The 22844-nt window shown below is 28.8% G+C and overlaps 1 protein-coding gene across 1 annotated transcript in view; it reads right to left on the bottom strand.

Moving 5' to 3' along the window:
• Nucleotides 1-22844, bottom strand: part of LOC105247803 — a 30923-nt gene that overhangs the window by 7513 nt on the left and 566 nt on the right. Inside the window, exons 2-3 of the mRNA XM_011252183.3 lie at nt 16374-16501; nt 3638-3920 (exon numbers count right to left, since the gene is read on the bottom strand). Of these exons, the coding sequence (XP_011250485.1) occupies nt 3638-3920; nt 16374-16501 (411 nt within the window). The remainder of the gene's footprint in view (nt 1-3637; nt 3921-16373; nt 16502-22844) is intronic.

The following is a 22844-nucleotide window of genomic DNA, read 5'->3' as shown; positions in this document are numbered from 1 at the left end:
TTTGAGGTTCTGAGGTAAAGAGCTACTCATACACTTCTTCGGTGAAATACCTAGGGATCCATCTTGATCCCAAACTAAGTTGGAGATTTCACTTTGAAGTCAAACGTAAGAAATTTTACATCTCCATGTGAACATGTAGAAAGGCTATAGGTAAAACGTGGGGCATTAAACCCAATACTGCCCTCTGAATCTACAAAGCCATTCTACTTAATTAAAGCCATCAACAGAAATATACCTCATCTGCTCTTACAGTAGGGCAGTTATTAACTCTAGCCAAGACTACTGAGTGGTCCACGGTGATTTGGGACTGTATGCTAGCGCTCAACAGACTAAGCGAATCCAATAGGATCACCTTGGCCTGGGTTTCTGTTCATCAAGAAATTCATGGTAATAAAGTGACGGTCTGGCCTAGACACCCTCGAAGTCCCGGCTAGACAGATCGTCGGTGTCTCCTTTACCATAGGTAAAAGACTCATCAATGAATCGGGAACATCTGGTTTCTTGAAGCCAGGTTCAGGGCTGTCGTCAAGCCAAGCTTTTGCTGAACTGACTCTTTTTAAAAGGACAGATGAACTCCTTATCATGAACAGAAAGAAGCTCAATATCTCCATTGACCTTCTCACGAGCCATGTGGCCCTCAGGGCCCACTTATTCAATCTCGGCTTGACCGAGCGGAAAAACTGCCGACTATGCGGCGAAGAAAAAGAGGACAGCATTTACATTCTATGTTATTGTTCCCGCATTTACTCTTAGATACTTTGGGATCATATGTTCGCTGAACCCAGTGCATTACAAAACGTGAGGATGGGCGATCTATATAACCTTCTTGTAAAGGCCAAATTGGATCACCATATATAACTTCAGACAACCACAGGGTTACAGAAGATCTTTTAGATCTAGATAACATCAGGGACTGATCTAGCCCTACCCGTCTTTCTTACTACTACTACTACTACTATTACTAATTGCAAATTACATTATTTCTTTCGAAACAGTTGCATATTTTCTTTACCAATTGATTCTTCTTATTATTTTTTATATAAAAGTAAAATAATCGAAACATGAATATTTTACAAGATATTTTACGGTTTATGTAAAATTAAGTAATGATTTCAACCTTCATAACTCGGAAAGTACTCAATGAAGAAATACTTTATTATAGTGTTTTGGAAAGCTCTCGAGATAAGCTACACGAATATGTAAAAGCATATAGGATATTCCATTTAAAAAGTTTGAGGTGACCTTCGTGGGATCTTTAGATGACTCTTCAAGGTCAAACTAATGACACCATCTTATGTCCTCCTTGAAACCATACAACTTTTGTTTGAAACATTTTTCTCAAATTACTTCGTTTCCGAGATATAAATTTGTAACACTATGTGGTCATCCTGTATACAAGATGATTCAAAACCTGATCTCTTTGAAATATGATATTCTTGAACGAATTCTAAGACTATTTTTCCTCTCGAAAAATTTTGTCCTAATTTAATTTTGGAGTTATAATAGAAAATAGTATGCTAAGACAACTGAGAACCTGCGTTGAGATGGACGGAGGCCACTTCGAACATCTTTTATAAAAACGATGCAAATCAAATCCAACCTTTTCAGAGCGACAAAATAATTTTTCGTCGAACATTCTTTAACGCAAAAGAATAAATAAAGAATGAAATAATTGAGAGAGAGAGAGGGGGAGAGAGAGAGAGAGAGAGAGAGAAATGAGGACTTCTAATCGCTATTTATCGTGTAATTAAATAACGGAAATTATTTACTTTCGAAGTAAATATTTGCAAGTAATAATAAAAATTATTAAAATAGTAATATTTTTATTGTGTAAAGTCAAGTAATTTTTAGAAGCTGTTATTTATAAGATAAACGATCCCCAGAAAGAAATAAAATCCATCAGTTTGTAACGATGCATTCCGGTGTATCGTTACGGTTCCCGGCATAACATCCGCTGAAAGCTGCCGGCAGAACACCCGCCGGGCAGAGGCAGGAGCGCGGTGCGCCCACCTTTTTTTAAGACTGCCGAAAACCGCTCGAACTAAAATTCGGCCGAGCATCGCCGAACAGAGTCGATGTGGCCCGAACCGTCGACCGGCGAAAGCCCGCGTTCGGCTCCTACCCGAATCCCTCCGAACGGGCCCGACCGTACCGTTTTCCGAAAACCCGTTCGGAAGGGGTTATACCGTCGCGCGCCGACGCGGACAATTAGCCCGTATAAAAAGGGCCACATTTTGACTCTAATCACATTTTTCCGATCCGCTCGAAGCAGTACGCTTCCGAAGCAATCCTCGAAAAATCCTACCGAACGCACAAAAGAGCCGAAGACAAGAGGTGGAGCGTGCTTCGTCTCAGAACGAGTGTTCTCGATTCCGACGCCAAAAGTGCAATCCGCCTGATCCGCAGCTGCAACCCTCACGGAAGGTGGAGTTCTGAGCCGCCCCGGATCGGGAGTTACCGATCCAGCTGCATACACATAAACCATCCTTCGCGACCCGCTCCTATACCGCACGCGCAGCGCATACATTGATTGTTACCGTCGAGCGCATACTGTATTGTTACCGCAGAGCGCATTTGCCTGTTACCGCCAAGCGCATACGTTCTAGTCGTTTGTTATTATCGATACCGACATTTTAAGCGCCGTTATTAAAGCGCATCGGCCGAATATATCGAACGCGGACTTTAAATCGCGCCGAGGAATAAACAGTTCCGCGAAAATAACCGTCGATTCCGAGAATCCAAGCATTCTCGGAGCATCGGGATTCCCCGCAGAAAAAGCGCCGCAAAAACTCGCGCCGTCTCGCGCTTCGTAAACACCGGCCGGCGTCTAATATTGTTACCGAAATTAAAGCCGCTTTTGATTTCCGTATAATCGTTTGCACCCGAATATTATACACACCACACACACACACACACACACACACACACACACACACACACACACACACACACACACACACACACACACACACACACACACACACACACACACACACACACACACACACATGCACTGTACATTCATACACATTTACAACAATACAAACACAAAACGGAACACACCGCGTATTTTATTTCCCGAACCTTGCACCGGCGATCTATCCGCGCTGTGAAAAACGCCCGAAAATACGACCGTTACAAGTTTTTTTAAAGATACGAATATTTAATCAAATTGCGATTACTATTTCGTTTTTCACTCGTCCATTTCCAGTTTATCTGTTACTTTATGTAATTTCGCGTTTGAATATTTTATTCTTAAGCGTTACGTTATAACCCTCCCAGACGGTAATAATATTGTTAAATATTGTGCAGAAACTGCAATAATAATTTAATACACTTCAATGGATCAAATATTGTGGAATAAAATTGACTGTCTGGGGAAACGGGAGAGCATTTGTGACAAGTTGCGCCGTCCCTGCCTGCCCGTTGTATCGGACTCGTGAGTAGCCAACTATTTTCTATTATAACTCAAAAATTAAGCTTTGGACAAAATTTTTCAAGAGGAAAAATAGTCTTAGAATTCGTTCAAGAATAACATATTTTAAAGACATCAGGTTGTTTTGAATCACCTTGTATATCGATTAATATAAATATTAAGAGAACTATTAAAATATTAATGAAAAACATTAATTAATACCCATAACGAGACAAGTGATCGATGCAGAAGACGTAATTGATAAGGCATTAATTTCTATATGTCCTTGTTGGTCAATCGATGAATCAGAATCTCCGGAAGCTTCCAAGTCATCCATAATGTTCGTATTCATTTTCAGAGATGAAGTGTAATTGCTCTCCATCGTGGTCGATCGCAAGGAAGATAAACCAAGCAATTTAGTGCTAGTTGAATTATAATTCTGCCACCAACAGTAAACTTCACCAACGACGCATAGGCAATGCGAATTCGTGTCATAAGATGGTATCTGAAATAAAGTGTTAAGCAAAAAAATCAAAACGGAAACTAAACTGCATTAGCGATGATCTCATCAATTTTAATGACCTTGACATTTGTTATGAAAGATCTGAGTGACATATATACAGGGTGTATCAGAGCGACCGTATCAGGCTGGTATTTCGAAAAATACGCATTTACTTGAAAAATGTTCCGAACAAAAGTTGTAGGACTTTAAGGGGCGCATTACATAGCATGGTTAGTGTGACCTTGGATAGTGTTGTTAAGGACACGGAGAAATCAATTAAAAGTTTTTAAATGGAAACCCCTATTTTTGATTGTATATTCTTATAGCTGACCTCGAGAGCTTTCCAAAACACTATAATAAAGTATTTCTTCATTGAGTACTTTTCGAGTTATGAGGCTTGAAATCATTTCTTAATTTTACATAAACCGTAAAATATCTTGTGAAATATTCATTTTTCGATTATCTTACCTTAATACTTTTATGTACAAAATAATGAGAGGAATCAATTGGTGTAAAAAACACATAGTTGTTTTAAACAAAAATATGTAATTGTTAATTGCAAATTACATATTTTTTTCTTAAAAACAACTATGTTTTTTCTTTAACTCGAAAAGTACTCAATGAAGAAATACTTTATTATAGTGTTTTGGAAAGCTCTCGAGGTCAGCTATAAGAATATACAATCAAAAATAGGGGTTTCCATTTAAAAACTTTTAATTGATTTCTCCGTGCCCTTAACAACACTATCCAAGGTCACACTAACCATGCTATGTAATGCGCCCCTTAAAGTCCTACAACTTTTGTTCGGAACATTTTTCAAGTAAATGCGTATTTTTCGAAATACCAGCCTAATACGGTCGCTCTGATACACCCTGTATATGATTTTGAGTTATTAAGATTTTTGTAATACAAAATTTTGTCTCATTTCTCGTCTTAGAAGTCCTTTTACAGGTATCAACAATGTTTTTCAAGTTCTGCGGCCTATGTTTACGTCAGCGCGGTGTATTATTCTTATTCTTATTTATAATTCCATACTTTTTACATGTATATACGAACACTTTGCACTCTGGAACTCAATGAGACAACGAGTTGAGGCTTGTATTGTGACAGGAGGTGGACATATTGAACATTTCCTCTAATTGTCTAAAATCTTAATAACTCAAAAACTAATCATTTCGGGACTTATATTGATTAACTTTTTTTTCTTCTCTAATAACATAAGGAATCCATTCCTGAAATTTTGCCCATTATTTATTTATGAAACACCTTGTATATATGTATACATACATACACACACATATATATATAATCATCGTTTATTACAAAATTATAAACAATTAAAAATAGTGAGTAACCAATGGCATAATAATAATATAAACCTCATTTTGCGTGAATAGTGAAAATCTATATGAAATTATACAATAATAGATTGTATAGTTTTGCACCGAAAACAGAGAGCGCGAACGGTATGAAGGAAACCTTGTTTCATGTAAAAAGTTGAAAATCCATGCGAGTCTATTGAATTTATTTTGGGTAAATCTGTAAATTTTCAACAAGATGTACTTTTCTTTATTTTATAAAGTACATACATGAATACAATGGGTTTCGTCCCTCCAACAAATCTGGTTTAAAACAGAAATAGGTTTGAATTAGGTTATATTTTCCAGAAGTGAAGCTTCCCTGTAAAGGAAACGAAATCCATTGTATCTATACGCATGCACTTTGCAAAGTAAAGGGAAATTCATTCTACATCTAAACTCTCACTAAGAATGCAATTTATCAAGAGACACGATAGTGTCTTGTGCTAAGTCTTGCGTAAGCAACAAGACGCTCCGTGTGTCTTTACGCGAGAATAGTTTGAGATATTCGAGATTATCATATTGAAATAATCGCTGAACGGATCGAGTTTTTTACTAAGCTTAATTGATAGCTTGAGTTTGATTTATATAAGAAAAGAGTCTTTATTTTTGCTCTACGTGCATCGTGAACAGCAATATTATAATCCAAAGTCGAAATATGAAAAATTTTCATTAAGAAACGTCTCCTTGGTCAACGCTCAAGTCCCCAATGCGCAAGCGTACAAAGTTGTACGGTTGACGCATTCGACGTAAGATTGCGCTAGCGGCGCTCCGTGATGTTAAGACTACTATATGTACAGGGTGTTTTAGACCACCCGTACACCCCTTTTCTTTCAAAAACTAAGCATTTTAGAGAAAAACGTTTTCGACAAAAATTGTATAGTTTTGAGGGGAACATAAGATGGTGTCATTCGTTTGACCTTGGATGGCATCGTTAAGATCAGGTCAAGGACACCTTTAATTTCTTAACTGGAACCTATTTTTTATTGCATATTTTATAGCTTATGTCGAGAGCTTTCCAAACACTATAATAAAGTATTTTTTCATTCAGTACTTTTCGAGTTATGAGGCTTAAAATAATATCTTAATTTTACATAAACTATAAAATATCTAGTAAAATATTTATTTTTCGATTATCTTACCTTAATACTTTTATGTACAAAATAATGAGAGGAATCAATTGGTGTAAAAAAACACATAATTGTTCCGAAGAAAAAATATGTAATTTGCAATTAACAATTACATATTTTTTCTTAAAAACAACTGTGTGTTTTTTTTACACCAATTGATTCCTTTCATTATTTTGTATATAAAAGTATTAAGGTAAGATAATCGAAAAATAAATATTTTACTAGATATTTTATAGTTTATGTAAAATTAAGATATTATTTTAAGCCTCATAACTCGAAAAGTACTGAATGAAAAAATACTTTATTATAGTGTTTTGGAAAGCTCTCGACATAAGATATAAGAATATGCAATAAAAAATAGGTGGTTCCATTTAAGAAATTAAAGGTGTCCTTGACCTGACCTTAACGATGCCATCCAAGCCATCAAACCAATGACACCATCTTATGTTCCCCTCGAAACCATACAATTTTTGTCGAAAACGTTTTTCTCTAAAATGCTTAGTTTTTGAAAGAAAAGGGGTGTAAGGTTTCTAATGACATATTGATTTGTAGTTATCCGTTATTTTTGCAATAAGAATAGCAAAGAAGTTTGAAGGATCTAAATATCTATATAGTAAGCAAAGAGGACCGTCGAATTTTAATGACGATAATAAAATATGACGGGGGTGGTGGCGGGTTCTTTGCTCATTTATTTAAAGATGTTTACATATAGTACAAAAAAGAGTGATATCCCTAAAAAAATTACCCTTTTAAAAAAAAGGTGCTAAGTCCGCGTAAAAAACAGTATATGTATTTGCACAATAGTGTATTATTAACTGTAAAAAACTACTGTATTGTATATCCTACAAAAATAATGATATCAAAAAAATTGCGCTAAGTGAAAATAAAAACTTATAAAAATACTTTAACCAAAAAAAGTTATACAAAATAGTTGTTTTAATTTTACATTATATCCTAGAAAAATAATGATATCCAAAAATTACGCTAATTGAAAATAAAAACTTAAAATATTTTAACTAAAAAAAATTGTACAAAATAATTGTTTTAATTTCCTACAAATAATATTAAAAAGTTGCGCCAACTGAATAAAAATTTTCACTATAAAATATACATATTTCTTTTTTATTTTTAATATTAAAAGAAAAATGATATTAAATGAATTGTAATATATCTATTATAAAAAATCGTTGAAAATATGAACAATCATGTACATTACAATAATCATATGCTGAATATATATCCTGAAAAGTTTAATAAAAAAAAAAAAAAAAAGAAAATGATAATACAAAATACAAAAATATAAAATTATAAAAGTGGTTATAAGATAACAATCAAAATGAATAGAGGAAAACAGGGGAAAAACCACAGTGCTAGGTTAATGATAGCTACAATTAAAAGAAAAGTTTAATATACAGGGTGTCCCATTTAACTTGACACATCGAAATATCTCGTAAAGTCTAAAAGATACGAAAAAATGTTTCAAACAAAAGTTGTATGGTTTCAAGGGGGACATAAGATGGTGTCATTAGTTTGATCTTGAAGAGCCACCTGAAGGTCACGTCAAGGTCAGCTCGAACTTTTTAAATGGGACACCCTATATGCTTTTGCATATTCTTGTAGCTCATCTCAAGAGCTTTCCAAAACATTATAATTAAGTTAGTTTTCATTAAATACTTTCCAAGTTATGAGGCTTGAAATCATTTTTTAATTTTACATAAACCGTAAAATATCTTGTAAAATATTCATTTTTCGATTATTTTACCTTAATACTTTTATGTATAAAATAATGAGAAGAATCAATTGGTGTAAAGAAAACACATAATTGTTTCGAACAAAAAAATGTAATTGTTAATTGTAAATTAACCTGACCTTCACGTGACCTTCAGGTGGCTCTTCAAGATCAAACTAATGACACCATCTTATATCCTCCTTGAAACTATACAACTTTTATCTGAAACATTTTTTCGTATCTTTTAGACTTTACGAGATATTTCGATGTGTCAAGTTAAATGGGACTCCCTGTATAATAAGTCAACACATGTTCATATAAAAATAATCAGTTGACGCTTAATTAAAACGACAGACGTTTCGATCCCGTTCGGATCATTATCAATGTCTAACAGAAAAAATTCGAAATTAATGGAAAATTATAAAAACAAAACATAAATCAAAGTCGCAATAAAGTCGATACAAACAGAATAAATACAAGAACAATATAAGATAAATCGGATATAATAAAAGGCGCGCGCGTAATTATAAAGAGAGAAAATATTAAACAGGAATTTCCACACGCGAAACGGCCATATGTGATGCTCACCTGCCAGCCTTCCAGGGCTGGTAAAAAAGCAGTCGAAAACATAATCCGTTAAACAAGAATGAAAATGTGTCTTTTTAAAGATGCTTCAATCCAGGAGAATTGCAGATATAATAATAGGAAGAAAAAAGATGGTAAAGATACTTCCAAACAAACTTAATGAAGATCTGTAAAAGAAATTATAACGGAGCAACACATATCACCGAAACACATGCAAAAAATCACAATGAAAAATTCATTGATTCAAAAAGACATAATGAATTGAATTGAATAAGAATTATCACTGAATACGAAAGACACAATAAATTAAATGAGAGTACCTGTCCATCAGAATAAACAAAACCCAGAAGGAAACAGCTAGTAGTCTAAGGAGAAGAGATGTGAATCCTAAAACGTTTCAATCACGAATGGATATGGAAGCAAAGAAGAGAAAGAAGGGTGGGAAAAAATAATAACGCAGACTAAAGTTAGATGGCATTACCAGGAAGATACAAAAATTAAGAGAGGCAGGAAAGAAAACTTTAAGATTGAAATTTATTGATGACAGGAGTATAGGATGCATCTAAACGTAGTGTGTTAGTTTGAACATTGAACGTTTGCTACGCTGAACAATGTGCTAATGAAATTAGCAGCGCTAAGTTTTTTAACTAAAATTTTTTTATATGTATTAATTTTTAATTTTTATATAAATTTTTATTTTTTCTTATTAATTTCAAATTTTTAATTTTTTAAATAATTTTTAATTTTGTATTTTGTATTATCATTTTCTTTTTTTTTTTAATTAAACTTTTCAGGATATATGCATATGATTATTGCAATGATTATTGCATATGATTATTGCAATTATATGATTGTTCATATTTTCAACGATTTTTTATAATAGATATATTACAATTCATTTTTCTTTTAATATTGAAAATAAAAAAGAAATATGTATATTTTATAGTGAAAATTTTTATTTAGTTGGCGTAACTTTTTAATATTATTTGTAGGAAATTAAACCAATTATTTTGTACAATATTTTTTAGTTAAAATATTTTAAGTTTTTATTTTCAATTAGCGTAATTTATGGATATTATTATTTTTCTAGAATATAATGTAGAAAATTAAAACAACTATTTTGTATAACTTTTTTAGGTTAAAGTATTTTTATAAGTTTTTATTTTCACTTAGCGCAATTTTTTTGATATCATTATTTTTGTAGGATATACAATACAGTAGTTTTTTACAGTTAATAATACACTATTTTGTAAATACATATATTGTTTTTTACGCGAACTTAGCACCATTTTTATCTTTTTTTTAAAAAGGTAATTTTTTTAGGGACGCAGATATACTCAAAATAAGTACAATTGAACTGTTTTGTAAATAACTTGTAATAAACAATGGGCGACAGCTAAAACTTTTTGCAAGTTAATCAAGGACATGTCCTTGACAACATAGTTCAAGGTCATCGAAATTGGTGAAGTCGTCGCTAATATGCAATTTTACTAAACTGAATCTTTAAGAATTTTTAAATAAAAATTGATAAAATCCACAGTTACAAATACATACACATAGCGTTGTATTATGTGCGTGCACGTCTCGTACGTAAATATGGAAATATACAAAATAACTTTATATGTTTTTCTATTTTTACATTTTTTTCATTATTATATACCATACAAAAATACACACACACGTATAAATACACAACTACAAACGACAGAACGATGAAGAGACCTGGGTAAAATAACCAGATTTTGTTTCGTGGCGATAGAATCTTTCTTATAGCTGTTTTTTTATATTTCTTATATTTCTTGTAGGTCTTGTGGTACGTTAAATTATTATCAAACGTTAATTTTGCTGATTGGAAAATAGTGAAAATTGCATTCAAAGTAGCAAATTTATAAAAATTTGAACAGACATTCCAAAATATACATTTTCTTACTCTTTTTTCTTTTTTTTATTATTTTCTATCCCACTCTCCCTCTACTCTCATTTACTCTAACATCATCTATCAAGCGACGTAGTACTCAAAAAATACTAGCATCGCGACCTCAAGTACATAAACATTCTGTTGGGCTTGTTAATAATTTTGCTAATGTGTAGAAATCACGATGCTGCCAAATAGCTTATCGGAATCTCGTAAACTTTCGATTAATATTACGGAATTTCCTGTAAACTTTCAATTAAGATATTTTAAAAATTAAAATCGTAATAAAAAATTTAATGACACTTTTAATTTTAGAAACAAATGTTATCAGACAAAAGTTATAGGGTTTCAAGTAATGCATTACATAGCATCAGTAGTATAACCTTGAAGAGTGTTATCAAGGTTAGTGAAGATCAACCTTCAATTTTTTACATGAAACCCTCTATTTTTCATTACATTTTTCTTATACCTTACCTCGAAAGGTTTTCAAAACACCGTAATAAAGTATTTTTTCATTGAGTATTTTTCAAGTTATGAGGCTTGAAATAATTTCTTCATTCTTCATAAACCATAAAATATCTAATAAAATATTCATTCTTCGATTATCTTACTTTAATAATCGAAGAAAAAATATGTAATTTGCAATTAACAATTACATATTTTTTTTTAAAAATAATTATGTGTTTTCCTTACACCAATTGATTCCTCTCATTATTTTGTACATAAAAGTATTAAGGAAAAATCGAAAAATGAATATTTTACTAGATATTTTATGGTTTATGTAAAATGAAGAAATTATTTCAAGTCTCATAATTCGGAAAGTACTCAATGAAAAAATACTTTGTCATGGTTTTTTGAAAAGCTCTCGAAGTAAGCTATAAGAATATGTAATGAAAAATAGGGGATTCCATTTAAGAAATTGAAAGTGACCTTCACGTGATCTTGACAACACTCTTCAAGGTCATACTGATGTTGCTATGTAATGCATTACTTAAAACCCTACAACTTTTGTCTGAAACATTTATTTCTAAAACGCATAGTTTTCGAAAAATTTAGGGGTTTCCATATTTTTTCCGCGCCCTGTATAATGTAAATACAAGCTTTCGATTGCGATCAGTCCGAATAAGATAGGTGAATCTCTTGAGAAATAATAATCGTATATCAGAATTGCGATATTTTTCTTGTTCATCTCTATTGATTGCGTTCAATAGAAAAAGCTACTTTGCTTAGATTCATCCAAAATTAAGAACATTTTCAGATTCACGAATTTTACAACACTTGCAAAGCAGCTTTTTCTACTGAACGCAGCGATTGTCAGGTTCAGACTCAAGTACATATACTCGCATGCACACATACAAAGCAATTTTGTCAAGACGCATTTGCAGCGTGCATATATTCACGTTAATATATTCGCATAAGTATAGAAATACTGCTTTAGACAAAATTATATGTATGCATACATATAAAATATAAGAATTTTATCGAATAATAAGAAAGAAAAGTGATAAAATGATTAAAGATTATAAAAATATCGCAGAATGTAAAAAAGAGAAATAAATTTGTTCTAATACGTTTATATATAATTAATAATAATTATATTTATTCATATATAATTACATGTAAACAATCTTTTTTTACAAACATAATTGACGTGGATAAGTATATAAATTTTTATGTTTCCATAATTGGCTATGCAGAAAAAGATTACAACATATATAATCATATTTAAATGTATATAATTATTCCACAATATATAATTGTATATGTGTGTGTGTGTGTGTGTGTGTGTGTGTGTGTGTGTGTGTACATATATATATATATATATATATATATATATATATATACCTATATATATATACCTATATATATATATATATATATATATATATATATACCTATATATATACCTATATATATATATATATATATATATATATACATATATACATTATATAATATATGTAATATATAATATATGAACAATTTTTAATAATTAATTTGAATTAAAGTAAGGTTTTGACATTATATACAGGGTGTTCCATTTTAACTTTGCCATCGAAATATCTCGTAAAGTCTAAAAGATTATAAAAAAGATCTAAAAGATATGAAAAAATGTTTCAAAACAAAAGTTCAAACAAAAGTTGGTAACTTTGACTTTGACTTCGAGATCGAATTTAGTGGTCATTTGAAGATCAACTTAATTTTTTAAAAATGGAATTCCCTATTTTTTATTATATATTCTTGGAGCTTATCTCGAGAGCTTTCCAAAACACTATAATTAAGTTAATTTCCATTAAGTACTTTTCAAGTTATGAGGCTTGAAATCATTTCTTAATTTTACATAAACCGTAAAATATCTTGTAAAATATTCATTTTTCGATTATCTTACCTTAATACTTTTACGTACAAAATAATGAGAGGAATCAATTGGTGTAAAGAAAACACATAGTGGTCTAGGACACCCTGATGTATATATATATATATATATATATATATATATATATATATATACAGGGTGTCCAAAAAAGATGGAGACCCCGAATTTTCTTGAAAGGATGACGTTTCTGAAAAAAATGTTTCAGACAAAAGTTGTAGGTTTGTCAAAAAGATCTATTTACTGATGTTATCAGTTTGACATTGAATGGCGTGGCCAAGGTCACGTCAAGGTCACATCAATTTTTTTTTAAACGAAATACCTTATTTTTTATAACAGAATCTAATAGCTAATGTTAAGAGCTTTACAAAACACTATAATAAAATTATTTTTCGTTAAGTATTTTTCGACTTATGAGACTTAAAAGTTACAGTACCGTCGGCATTAGCATTACCCAAGGTGTACCGCGTGGAGGTTGCCCGATCGGATTTACACCTCTTGTGTGTGTGTGTGTGTGTGTTGCTGGCGGGACGCAATGTTGATTTAAAAAGCTCTTGACATCATTTGATCAACAAAAGCAAGATAGGTACTGTAACTTTTAAGTCTCATAAGTCGAAAAATACTTAACGAAAAATAATTTTATTATAGTGTTTTGTAAAGCTTAACATTAGCTATTAGATTCTGTTATGAAAAATAAGGTATTTCGTTTAAAAAAATTGATGTGACCTTGACGTGACCTTGGCCATTCAATGTCAAACTGATAACATCAGTAAATAGATCTTTTTGAACCCTACAACTTTTGTCTCAAACATTTTTTTCAGAAACGTCATCCTTTCAAGAAAATTCGGGGTCTCCATCTTTTTTGGACATCCTGTGTATATATATATACATATATATATATATATATATATATATATATATATATATGTATATACTTGTAACATTCTATTTTATTGCTTTCATATAACAATTAATATAACAGGATAATATGTAGACCAAAAGAAAATATTTCCTGATAATCCTGTATAAATCTCCTTCTCTCTCCCCCCCCTGTACTAAGATTTCTCAATTATTCATTTGTCAATGTTTTGGATTGTTCAAAATGTGAAAAACATCTTGTATATAATGACTATGATGTATTTAAATCTCGTATTATATAACATAATTATCTTATTTTACTCTTATGTACAAAATAATGAGAAGAATTAATTGGTGTAAAGAAAATACATAGTTGTTTCGAAAAAAATATGTAAGTTGCAATTAACAATTACTTATTTTTTCTTAAAAATAACTATGTGTTTTCCTTACACCAATTGATTCCTCTCATTATTTTGTACATAAAAGTAAGGTAAGATAATCGAAAAATGAATATTTTACTAGATATTTTATGGTTTATGCAAAATTAAGAAATGATTTCAAACCTCATAACTCGAAAAGTATTTAATGAAATCTAACTTAATTATAGTGTGTTGGAAAGCTCTTGAGATGAGCTGCAAGAATATGCAAAAGTATATAGGGTGTCCCGTTTAAAAAGTTGGAGGAAAGTTGGACGTGTTCCTTCAAAGTCAAACTAATGTCCACCATCTTATGTCCCCCTTGAAACTATATAAATTTGTCTGAAATATTTTTCGTATCTTTTAGACTTTACGAGATATTTTGATGGCAATGTAAAACGGAACACCCTGTACACACACACACACACACACACACACACACACACACACACAGGATGAGTAGTTTTTGAGGTAACTTAAAATATTCATTTTTCGATGATTTTATCTCAATACTTTTATGTACAAAATAATGAAAGAAATCAATTAATGAAAAGTAAAATTGTCTTTAACACATAGTTATTTATAAAAAGAGTGTATTTTGTAATAACTTTATGTACTAATAATTTTTAAAAACTACCCTTTGGGAGTAAAATTTAATCTTAGAAACGGTGTCTCAAGAATATAAAACTTGTGCGTTAAATGAGACTTGTAAAAAGACTAATTTAACATATAATAACAATTTTTTTAAAACTACCCCTTCGGGGATATAAAATCTAATATCTTAGATAAAAATATAAATATTATGATGCGATGCGAGCACGCCAAATTTTGATATATTATTTTAATTTTCGATGACTTTTATTTCTGAGCTTACTTGGTAAAGCTTATAATTAATTTCAAAATTAAATATTTATTAATAATAAAAATATGTAAATATATTATATTATAATGCGCCCATTATATTTTTATGTGTAACTTTTCTTAATTCCTCCTAGTTCCGACTTTACTTGATAAAACTTATCATCTCAAAACAAATCGATTAATTATTTATAAGACACTTTTAAATTCAGAATTGATAATTAATATAATCAATGCAATCAATATTATTGCAGTAAGGGCTAAATAGTTTTATTAGTTAGTAGACTTACTATTTGTAATAAACCGTAATATAATAGTGTTGTTTTATATATTGTATAAAATATTTATTTGGATCATAACAGTATATTTTTATATATCATACAAAGTATTGAACTTTGAAAATAATTTTAATTTTGTCGAGAAAATTTATAACATATACGTAAATGCAAGATTGAATTCGTGACAAATATTTCAAATTATAAATCCCCATTAGTTGCTTTAAAGTACTTGGTTAGTTAATTATTGATTTCATATTTAATTTTTATTTTTTACAGGTTAAAACTTATTTTAAAAAAGAAAGATTTTTCTTAATATTTAAGATTTAATTTTGATTTTCTATTTTTTAAAGAAAAATTCTCTTTAGTATTTTATTTTATTTTTTTCAAGAAAATTATTTTTTTAGGAAGATTTTTGTAAATTATTTTTAGGGATATTTTTTTATTAAATATTTCGTTGCATACGCAGTGGAATCTTCTTTATATACTGCACATATTTTTCTATCTTTATAAGGTTCTTTTTAGAGGGATATTATATATAATATTTTAATAACTCATGCTAGGAAAAATTCAAACTATTGCATTTAATACTTATTCTTATCATATCATTCAATTGTTTTTAACAAACAATGAGTGACTAGAACATTTTAAGAATCATGATCTTGACAATATATATCAAACTCAATATCATTGAAAGATTCTCTATTTAATAATTTTATTAAAATTTTGTATTTTTTTATACTTTGTACATGCATACGTGCATTTGTTTCTTTTTTTAATTATTTATTCTGTATACATTAAATATTTTTTATGTATAAATATAATAAATTTTGTTATTATTCTCAGTAAAGATTTTCATAGAAATTATCATTTTTTTTTGTTATTCTTTATCTATAGCAAAAAATTCAATAATTTTTTCTCTATTGCGCATTATATTATATATCATATCGGTCATTACCGTTTGACTGTGAGAATAGGCATTTCCATCTACGATGCATTTTTTAAGAAAAGACTCTTGTGTTGTGACAGCATCCTGAAGCGTAATAGCGACTTCATCCAACAAAGGACTTGTAGCTCTCGTCGGTGCTGCAATCAAAATCAGAAATGGGATGCCATCAATAATTGACAAATTGAATAAAAGTTTCTGTAAATGTTTTTGATGAAGAAAATGATAACATACATTATTATTTTTAATCTAAGATGTCGATTTTTTCTCGACATACTATTGACTTCAAATTCTAACTTAAATCTGTATTTCTTTTTAATTTTAATTTGAGAGAAAAATTTTGTCAAAATCACGAAACGATCAATTGTCAACAAATTGAAATAAGTTTGATTAATATTCATGTAAAATATAAACATTAATATTCGCATGATTAAAAATATAAAATAAAGTTTTTCTTCCTTCTCGAGAAAGTGTAAGCTATTATAAAATACAAGGAAATAAATAATCACAAATTGTACTTTGTTAATAAAAAATCTAATGATTCACGCTCACATAGTTAGTTATATTTCTGTAGTACACCGTTTCTGAAATTAACATTAGATTTCATCCCCAAGGTATGATTTTTAAAATTTTAAAAATTGTTATTATACGTTTAATTATTATTAAACGTTTAATTAGTCTTTCTACACGTCATAACTAACAGTACAGATTTTATATTTTTATGATGCTTCAATTCTGAAATATGAAATTTTATCCTCAAGGGATGTTTATCAAAAATTGTTATTATACATTTAATTAGTCTTTCTCACAAGTCATAACTAATAATGCTAATAAAGGTTATATTCTTGTGATACACCGTTTCTGGAATATTAGATTTCACCCCCGAGAGGTGGTATTTAAAAATTGTTATTATACGGTAAATTAGTCTTTGTAGAAACCTTAACTAATCGCACAGGTTTTATATCTTTATGATACTTCGTTTTTCAAATATTAGATTTCACCCCCAAGGAGTGGTTTTTAACAATTGTTATATTATACGGTAAATTAATCTTTCTTTAAGTCTTATCTAACGGCATAGGTTTTATATTTTTATGATACTCTGTTTCTGAAATATTTGATTTTACCCTCAAGGAGTCGTTTTTAAAAATTATTATTATTATACGCTAAATTAATCTTTGTAGAAACCTTAACTAATCGCATAAGTTTTATATTTTTGTGACGCACCGTTTTTAAAATATTAATTTCACCCTCAAGGGGTGGTTTTTAAAAATTATTATTATACGCTTAATTAATCTTTCTACAAGGCATAACTAACAGTACATATTTTATATTTTTGTGGTGCACCGTTTCTAAACTATTAGATTTCACCCCCAAGGGGTGATTTTTAAAAATTATTATTATACGCTTAATTAGTCTTTCTACAAGTCATAACTAACAGTATAGGTTTTATATTTTTGTGGCACATTGTTTCTGAGATCAGATTTCATCTCTAAGGAATACTTTTTAAAAATTATTATTGTATGCTAAATTAGTCTTTGTAAGAAACCTTAATTAACGGCATGAGTCCCATATTTCTGCGACACATCATTTTCGAGATATTTTCGAGATATTTTCATCCTCAAGGGGTGATTTTTGAAATTTGCTTTTATAAGGAATGGTTTTTGGAAATTGTTACTATAGGATAAATTACTTTTTTTAAAATTTTATTTAACAGCAGAAGTTCCGTATTTTTATGGCTCCGTTTTTAAGATATTAAATTCCACGCTGAAGGGGTAATTTTGAAAATTATTACTGTACGATAAATTAATCTCTCACACGTACGTACACATATACATATATATATATATATATATATATATATATATATATATATGTATATCACACTATGCACGCCTATGATTTTGTCTCTTAAGCATTGTACATATCGAAGCAATAATCGTATACGCACGCTGTGAACGCCGCTTGAGGGACAAACTCGCTTTGCGTGTGTGCGTGCGAGCATATGTACATGAGTCTGAAGAAAAACGAAAACTGTCACAATTCTGATATTCGATCATCATTTCTCAGGATTGACTGTACCGATTTTATTCAAACTGGTCGCAATCAAAAGCTTGTATTCACATTATATTATAAAAATGCCGTTAGATTTTTTCTTAAGCTCTTATTTTCTGAAATATCTTAATCGAAATTTTATATAATATAAAATTCCGAATAAGCTATTTGGGTTACGTTCCAAAACGCAAATAACCGAGGAAAATTTTACTCGATGACTGATTCGAACCAATCGGAAACGCTTAAAAGAGTTTCGGAACGGCTATCGAGTAAAATTTTCCTCGGAGAGTACGTTTTGGAACATACCCCTGGTAGCGCCGCGTCGAGAGCAATGACTCTCAATGCTCGGACCCTGTACATGGCGTCGCGATGCTACCGCGTCGCTCGATACGCATTGAAAATACTTCCACCACAAAGCTGCATTATTCAGCCGAGAAAAACAGTTTCCCGCGATGCTTTTTCGATCTTGTCATGTGTTTGTTAGTGCAGCAGGATATCTTATAATTTATAACTTTTATATATAAGTATATATATATATATATATATATATATATATATATATGGTATATGGTATATATACAATTAGTTGCTGTTATTATTTCGGTCTTAAAATGTTTCTTTAATTTCCTTTCAGGGTATCTAATATCGAATTTGTTACTTAACATTTAGAAAAATTGATCCCAATGAGTGCGACGTTATCGGTGCTAATTTGATTATAAGAATAAAGTATATTAATTAAATGCTGCTCTTATTTTGATCCTAAAATATTTCCCTAATTAATTGGTATCTAAATATATAATATCAAATTTATTGCTCAACTTAGAAAAATCGACCCAAACGAGTGCGACGTTAGTTATTCGATTTTTCTAACAATAAGTCAAACATTGTACAATAATCCCACATTATATTTCATATCATATTTTAAGAGCAACACAAATTAGGAAAGCATTTTAAAACTAAAATAATAATAGCATTTAATTACATTCTTTACTCTTATACTTTATTCTTGAAGGCAAATTAATATAGTCACTCATTCAGATCGATTTCTTTAATAAATTGTAAGTAATAAATTCAGAAATGATTTATTTCGGGAGTATTTAATACAGGAAACAATTTTATAACAAACTGATATTGTTAACTATTTATTTTTAGTGATTTTACTTTTATAGGTGTATATAATATGTCATGTTAGTGTACCTTTAAAAATTTAATATTTTAAAAATCTATTTAAAAATTTTGAGTAATTAATTTACAACAAATTATAGTGTATTTATTTTTCGATTTACGACTCTCCATACATGTTTTTCGGAAGTAAAAATGTTTAATTTAATGGCAAACCTATCGCACCTCTATCTTAATATCATTTTAAATTGAGGAAAACAAATTCACGCTTATAATAACAAATTAGCACTTAATTATGCATTATATTCGAATCGTATTTTTCGTGATAAAGATGTCAAATTCATAAAGATTTTACTTTCCAAAAGTTATTTTTTTAGATCTCTCTGATTTCCGGTTTATAGATACATACTATAATTGTTCAAAAGAGGGAAGAAAAATTATTTTTATTAAAGGAAACTAAATTCCTCTCCTAGATTAAATCATGATCAATACATATAAAAGTGTAGACTCAATCCTAAAATTAATAACAGTTTCTCTTTTTTATCTATGATTTACTTCTATGCTAATAATATTTTTAAAAATTATTATATATTATATAATTATATATAATTATGTAGTATTATATATAATATTTTATAATATTTTATTATATATAATATATTTTTATTAATATAGCTGTACTTTATTGTAGAACTATTATGTTAAACTGAACTACTATTGTAGAATTATTATGTCAGAAATAAGTGCGAAAATATTAAATACATAATTTTTTTTCCTATATGCATTGAAATAAATCAGTTTTTTTTATAATGTAATATAATTAATAATGTAATATATAAAACTTCTACAAAACATGCAGTGTATAAATTCTCTTTTAACTTATAAGTTAGTAAATGTGTATAAACTCTATTAACTCTATAAACTCATTCATTATGTAAAACTAAATCAATCAAATCAGAAAATAAATTAAATTTTAGTATTTGTATCATATCTGATTAATTATTATTTAAATTAGCTATTCGACTTTTATTTTTAATTAACTTTTATTTTTAGTAAAATTATTAAGTATAATATTTAAAATGTGAAAATCATTCTTATTGCTTCTTTTCTTATCTTCTACGATAGATCAAATTAAGATATATACTAAATATATATTAAATTAAGATATATACTAGATGTATATTAAATTGGATTATGGCAATTTATGAACAAAATCTTTTAATGTATATGAATAGGCTTGATTGACAATACAAGTTAATGTCATATTAATAATATGACATTAACTATTAATATGACATTAATAATAATTATGTTAAACATAATAATATGTTAAATCAACACCTATTAATTATGAACCATGTTATCTTGTGATTAATTTTGTTCGACAACAGCAAGAGATAAAAGAAAATGCAGATAAAACAACGTAATTGATTCGATGAATTAATAACGCTTTAACAAACACTTTGCTAACGAAGAATTATTGTTTGCGCGATGTCAAAAGAATCCTCGAATGGCTTCTGTTATCGAGAGGAAAATAAAAAAACAAAAAAGGAATGTGAGAAAGTGGGGATTTCGTTGTTTACTTTTTTCTGTTCGTTAAGCAATTTTCCCGATCACATTAATTGAGATACACATATAAGTCGCACGTATGCATATATGTATAAATATAAATGTGCATTATTATTATCACTATTCATATCATCATCATCATTATTATTATTACGTGAATAAAACCTTGATATCAATTATATTAAATATTAACATTCTTTTCTGGATATTTTATCGCACATAACTAGCACAAATAAAAAAAATGTTGCAAAGATGTAAATGTTTGCATGCTTATTAATATAAATTTATTTCGAAAACTTTACGTATTAATAAAAATTTATTTCAAAAATTTTTCAAGTTAGATCTATTTTTTCTTGCAAAAAAAATAACTTAATTAAGTCAGTTATTTGTTAATCAATAAATACCAATAAATTCCTTACTATATAATATCAAATTTTCAATGTATAAATTTATAATAGTTTTTTTACAAAATTGTAATAAATTTCATAAGAAGCACACATAAAAATTTTTTAAATAAAAAATATTAAAATCTGTATTTATCATGTTATTTTTCTATAATAAATAGTAAAAATATAATAGATTAAAATAAATAATAAATATAAAATTTTTTCTATTGGGAATAATATAAGTTAGATAAAAATTCTATTTTATGTTTTATTGTTATGTTTGTATTATTATTTCGATAAAATCTTATATTTTTCATTCTTTCTCTCTCTCTCTCTCTCACTCTCTCTCTCTCTCTCTCTCTCTTTCACTATTTATTATAGAAAAATATAACATTAATTTAAATGCGGTTTTATCAATATTTTTTAACCAAAAGTTTTTTTTATGACAAATCTATTTTTCTGAGAAATTTTTAAAAATTCTATAATAAATAAGGAATGTAAGCTAAGCATATGTGCGTACGTACGTGCATATATACAAAAAAAGTCTTCTGCATATAACACGTAAGCAAGAATTGAGCAAATAAAGTCATAGAAATTCCCAATCGAGAATACACTGTGGTTATTGCAAATTCATAAGCGGATTTATGTATCGCGATTACTAAAAATATACCATGGAGTAATGTTAAGCGCCTTATCTACGACGCGCAGAAATGTCGTATAATCCGCGCCGAATTTCGCCGATTGTTCCGTAGGAAGTAAAATAATGTTATAACACATTGTATTCTATTATCGACATTTTTTCTTTGAAGTTCATTGATATTTTAAAGTTGGAATATTGAAAATATCAATAACTTTATGCTGATATTTAATTATCGGAATTTCTTTTTTTTTAATTAATATATTATATAATAATACATAAATAATAATATATATAACTATATCCTAATAAACTATATAACTATATAAATATATAAATATAATAAACACAATAATATGATATTGCATTACCATAAATAAAATAAAAATGTTAATTTAATAAATTATGAATTATATATGTGTGTGTGTGTGTGTATATGTGTGTTTAAATATATTTTGTAAGAAGAAAATTTCTTGGATATATTTAAAACTATTACTTTTAAAGTTAAAAATATTATTTAATTATTTAATTTATTATTTAATTTATTATTTGATTTGTTATTTAATTTATTTAAAATATTTAATTTATTAAATTATTTATTATTTAATTTTTAACTTTTAAGTAAAGAAAATAGAAAAGACAGAAGAAAGGAGAGAGAGAGAGAGAGGTTTTAATCTCTCTTCTCTTAAAATATTATACCTCTCAATATTCGCATAT

The sequence above is a fragment of the Camponotus floridanus genome, unplaced genomic scaffold (genome assembly GCF_003227725.1).
Source record: "Camponotus floridanus strain SB8 unplaced genomic scaffold, Cflo_v7.5 scaffold18, whole genome shotgun sequence".
In the NCBI taxonomy this organism is placed as follows: domain Eukaryota; kingdom Metazoa; phylum Arthropoda; class Insecta; order Hymenoptera; family Formicidae; genus Camponotus; species Camponotus floridanus.
Note: the sequence above shows the minus strand (reverse complement) of the source record. Positions and strands in the feature narration are given on the sequence as shown.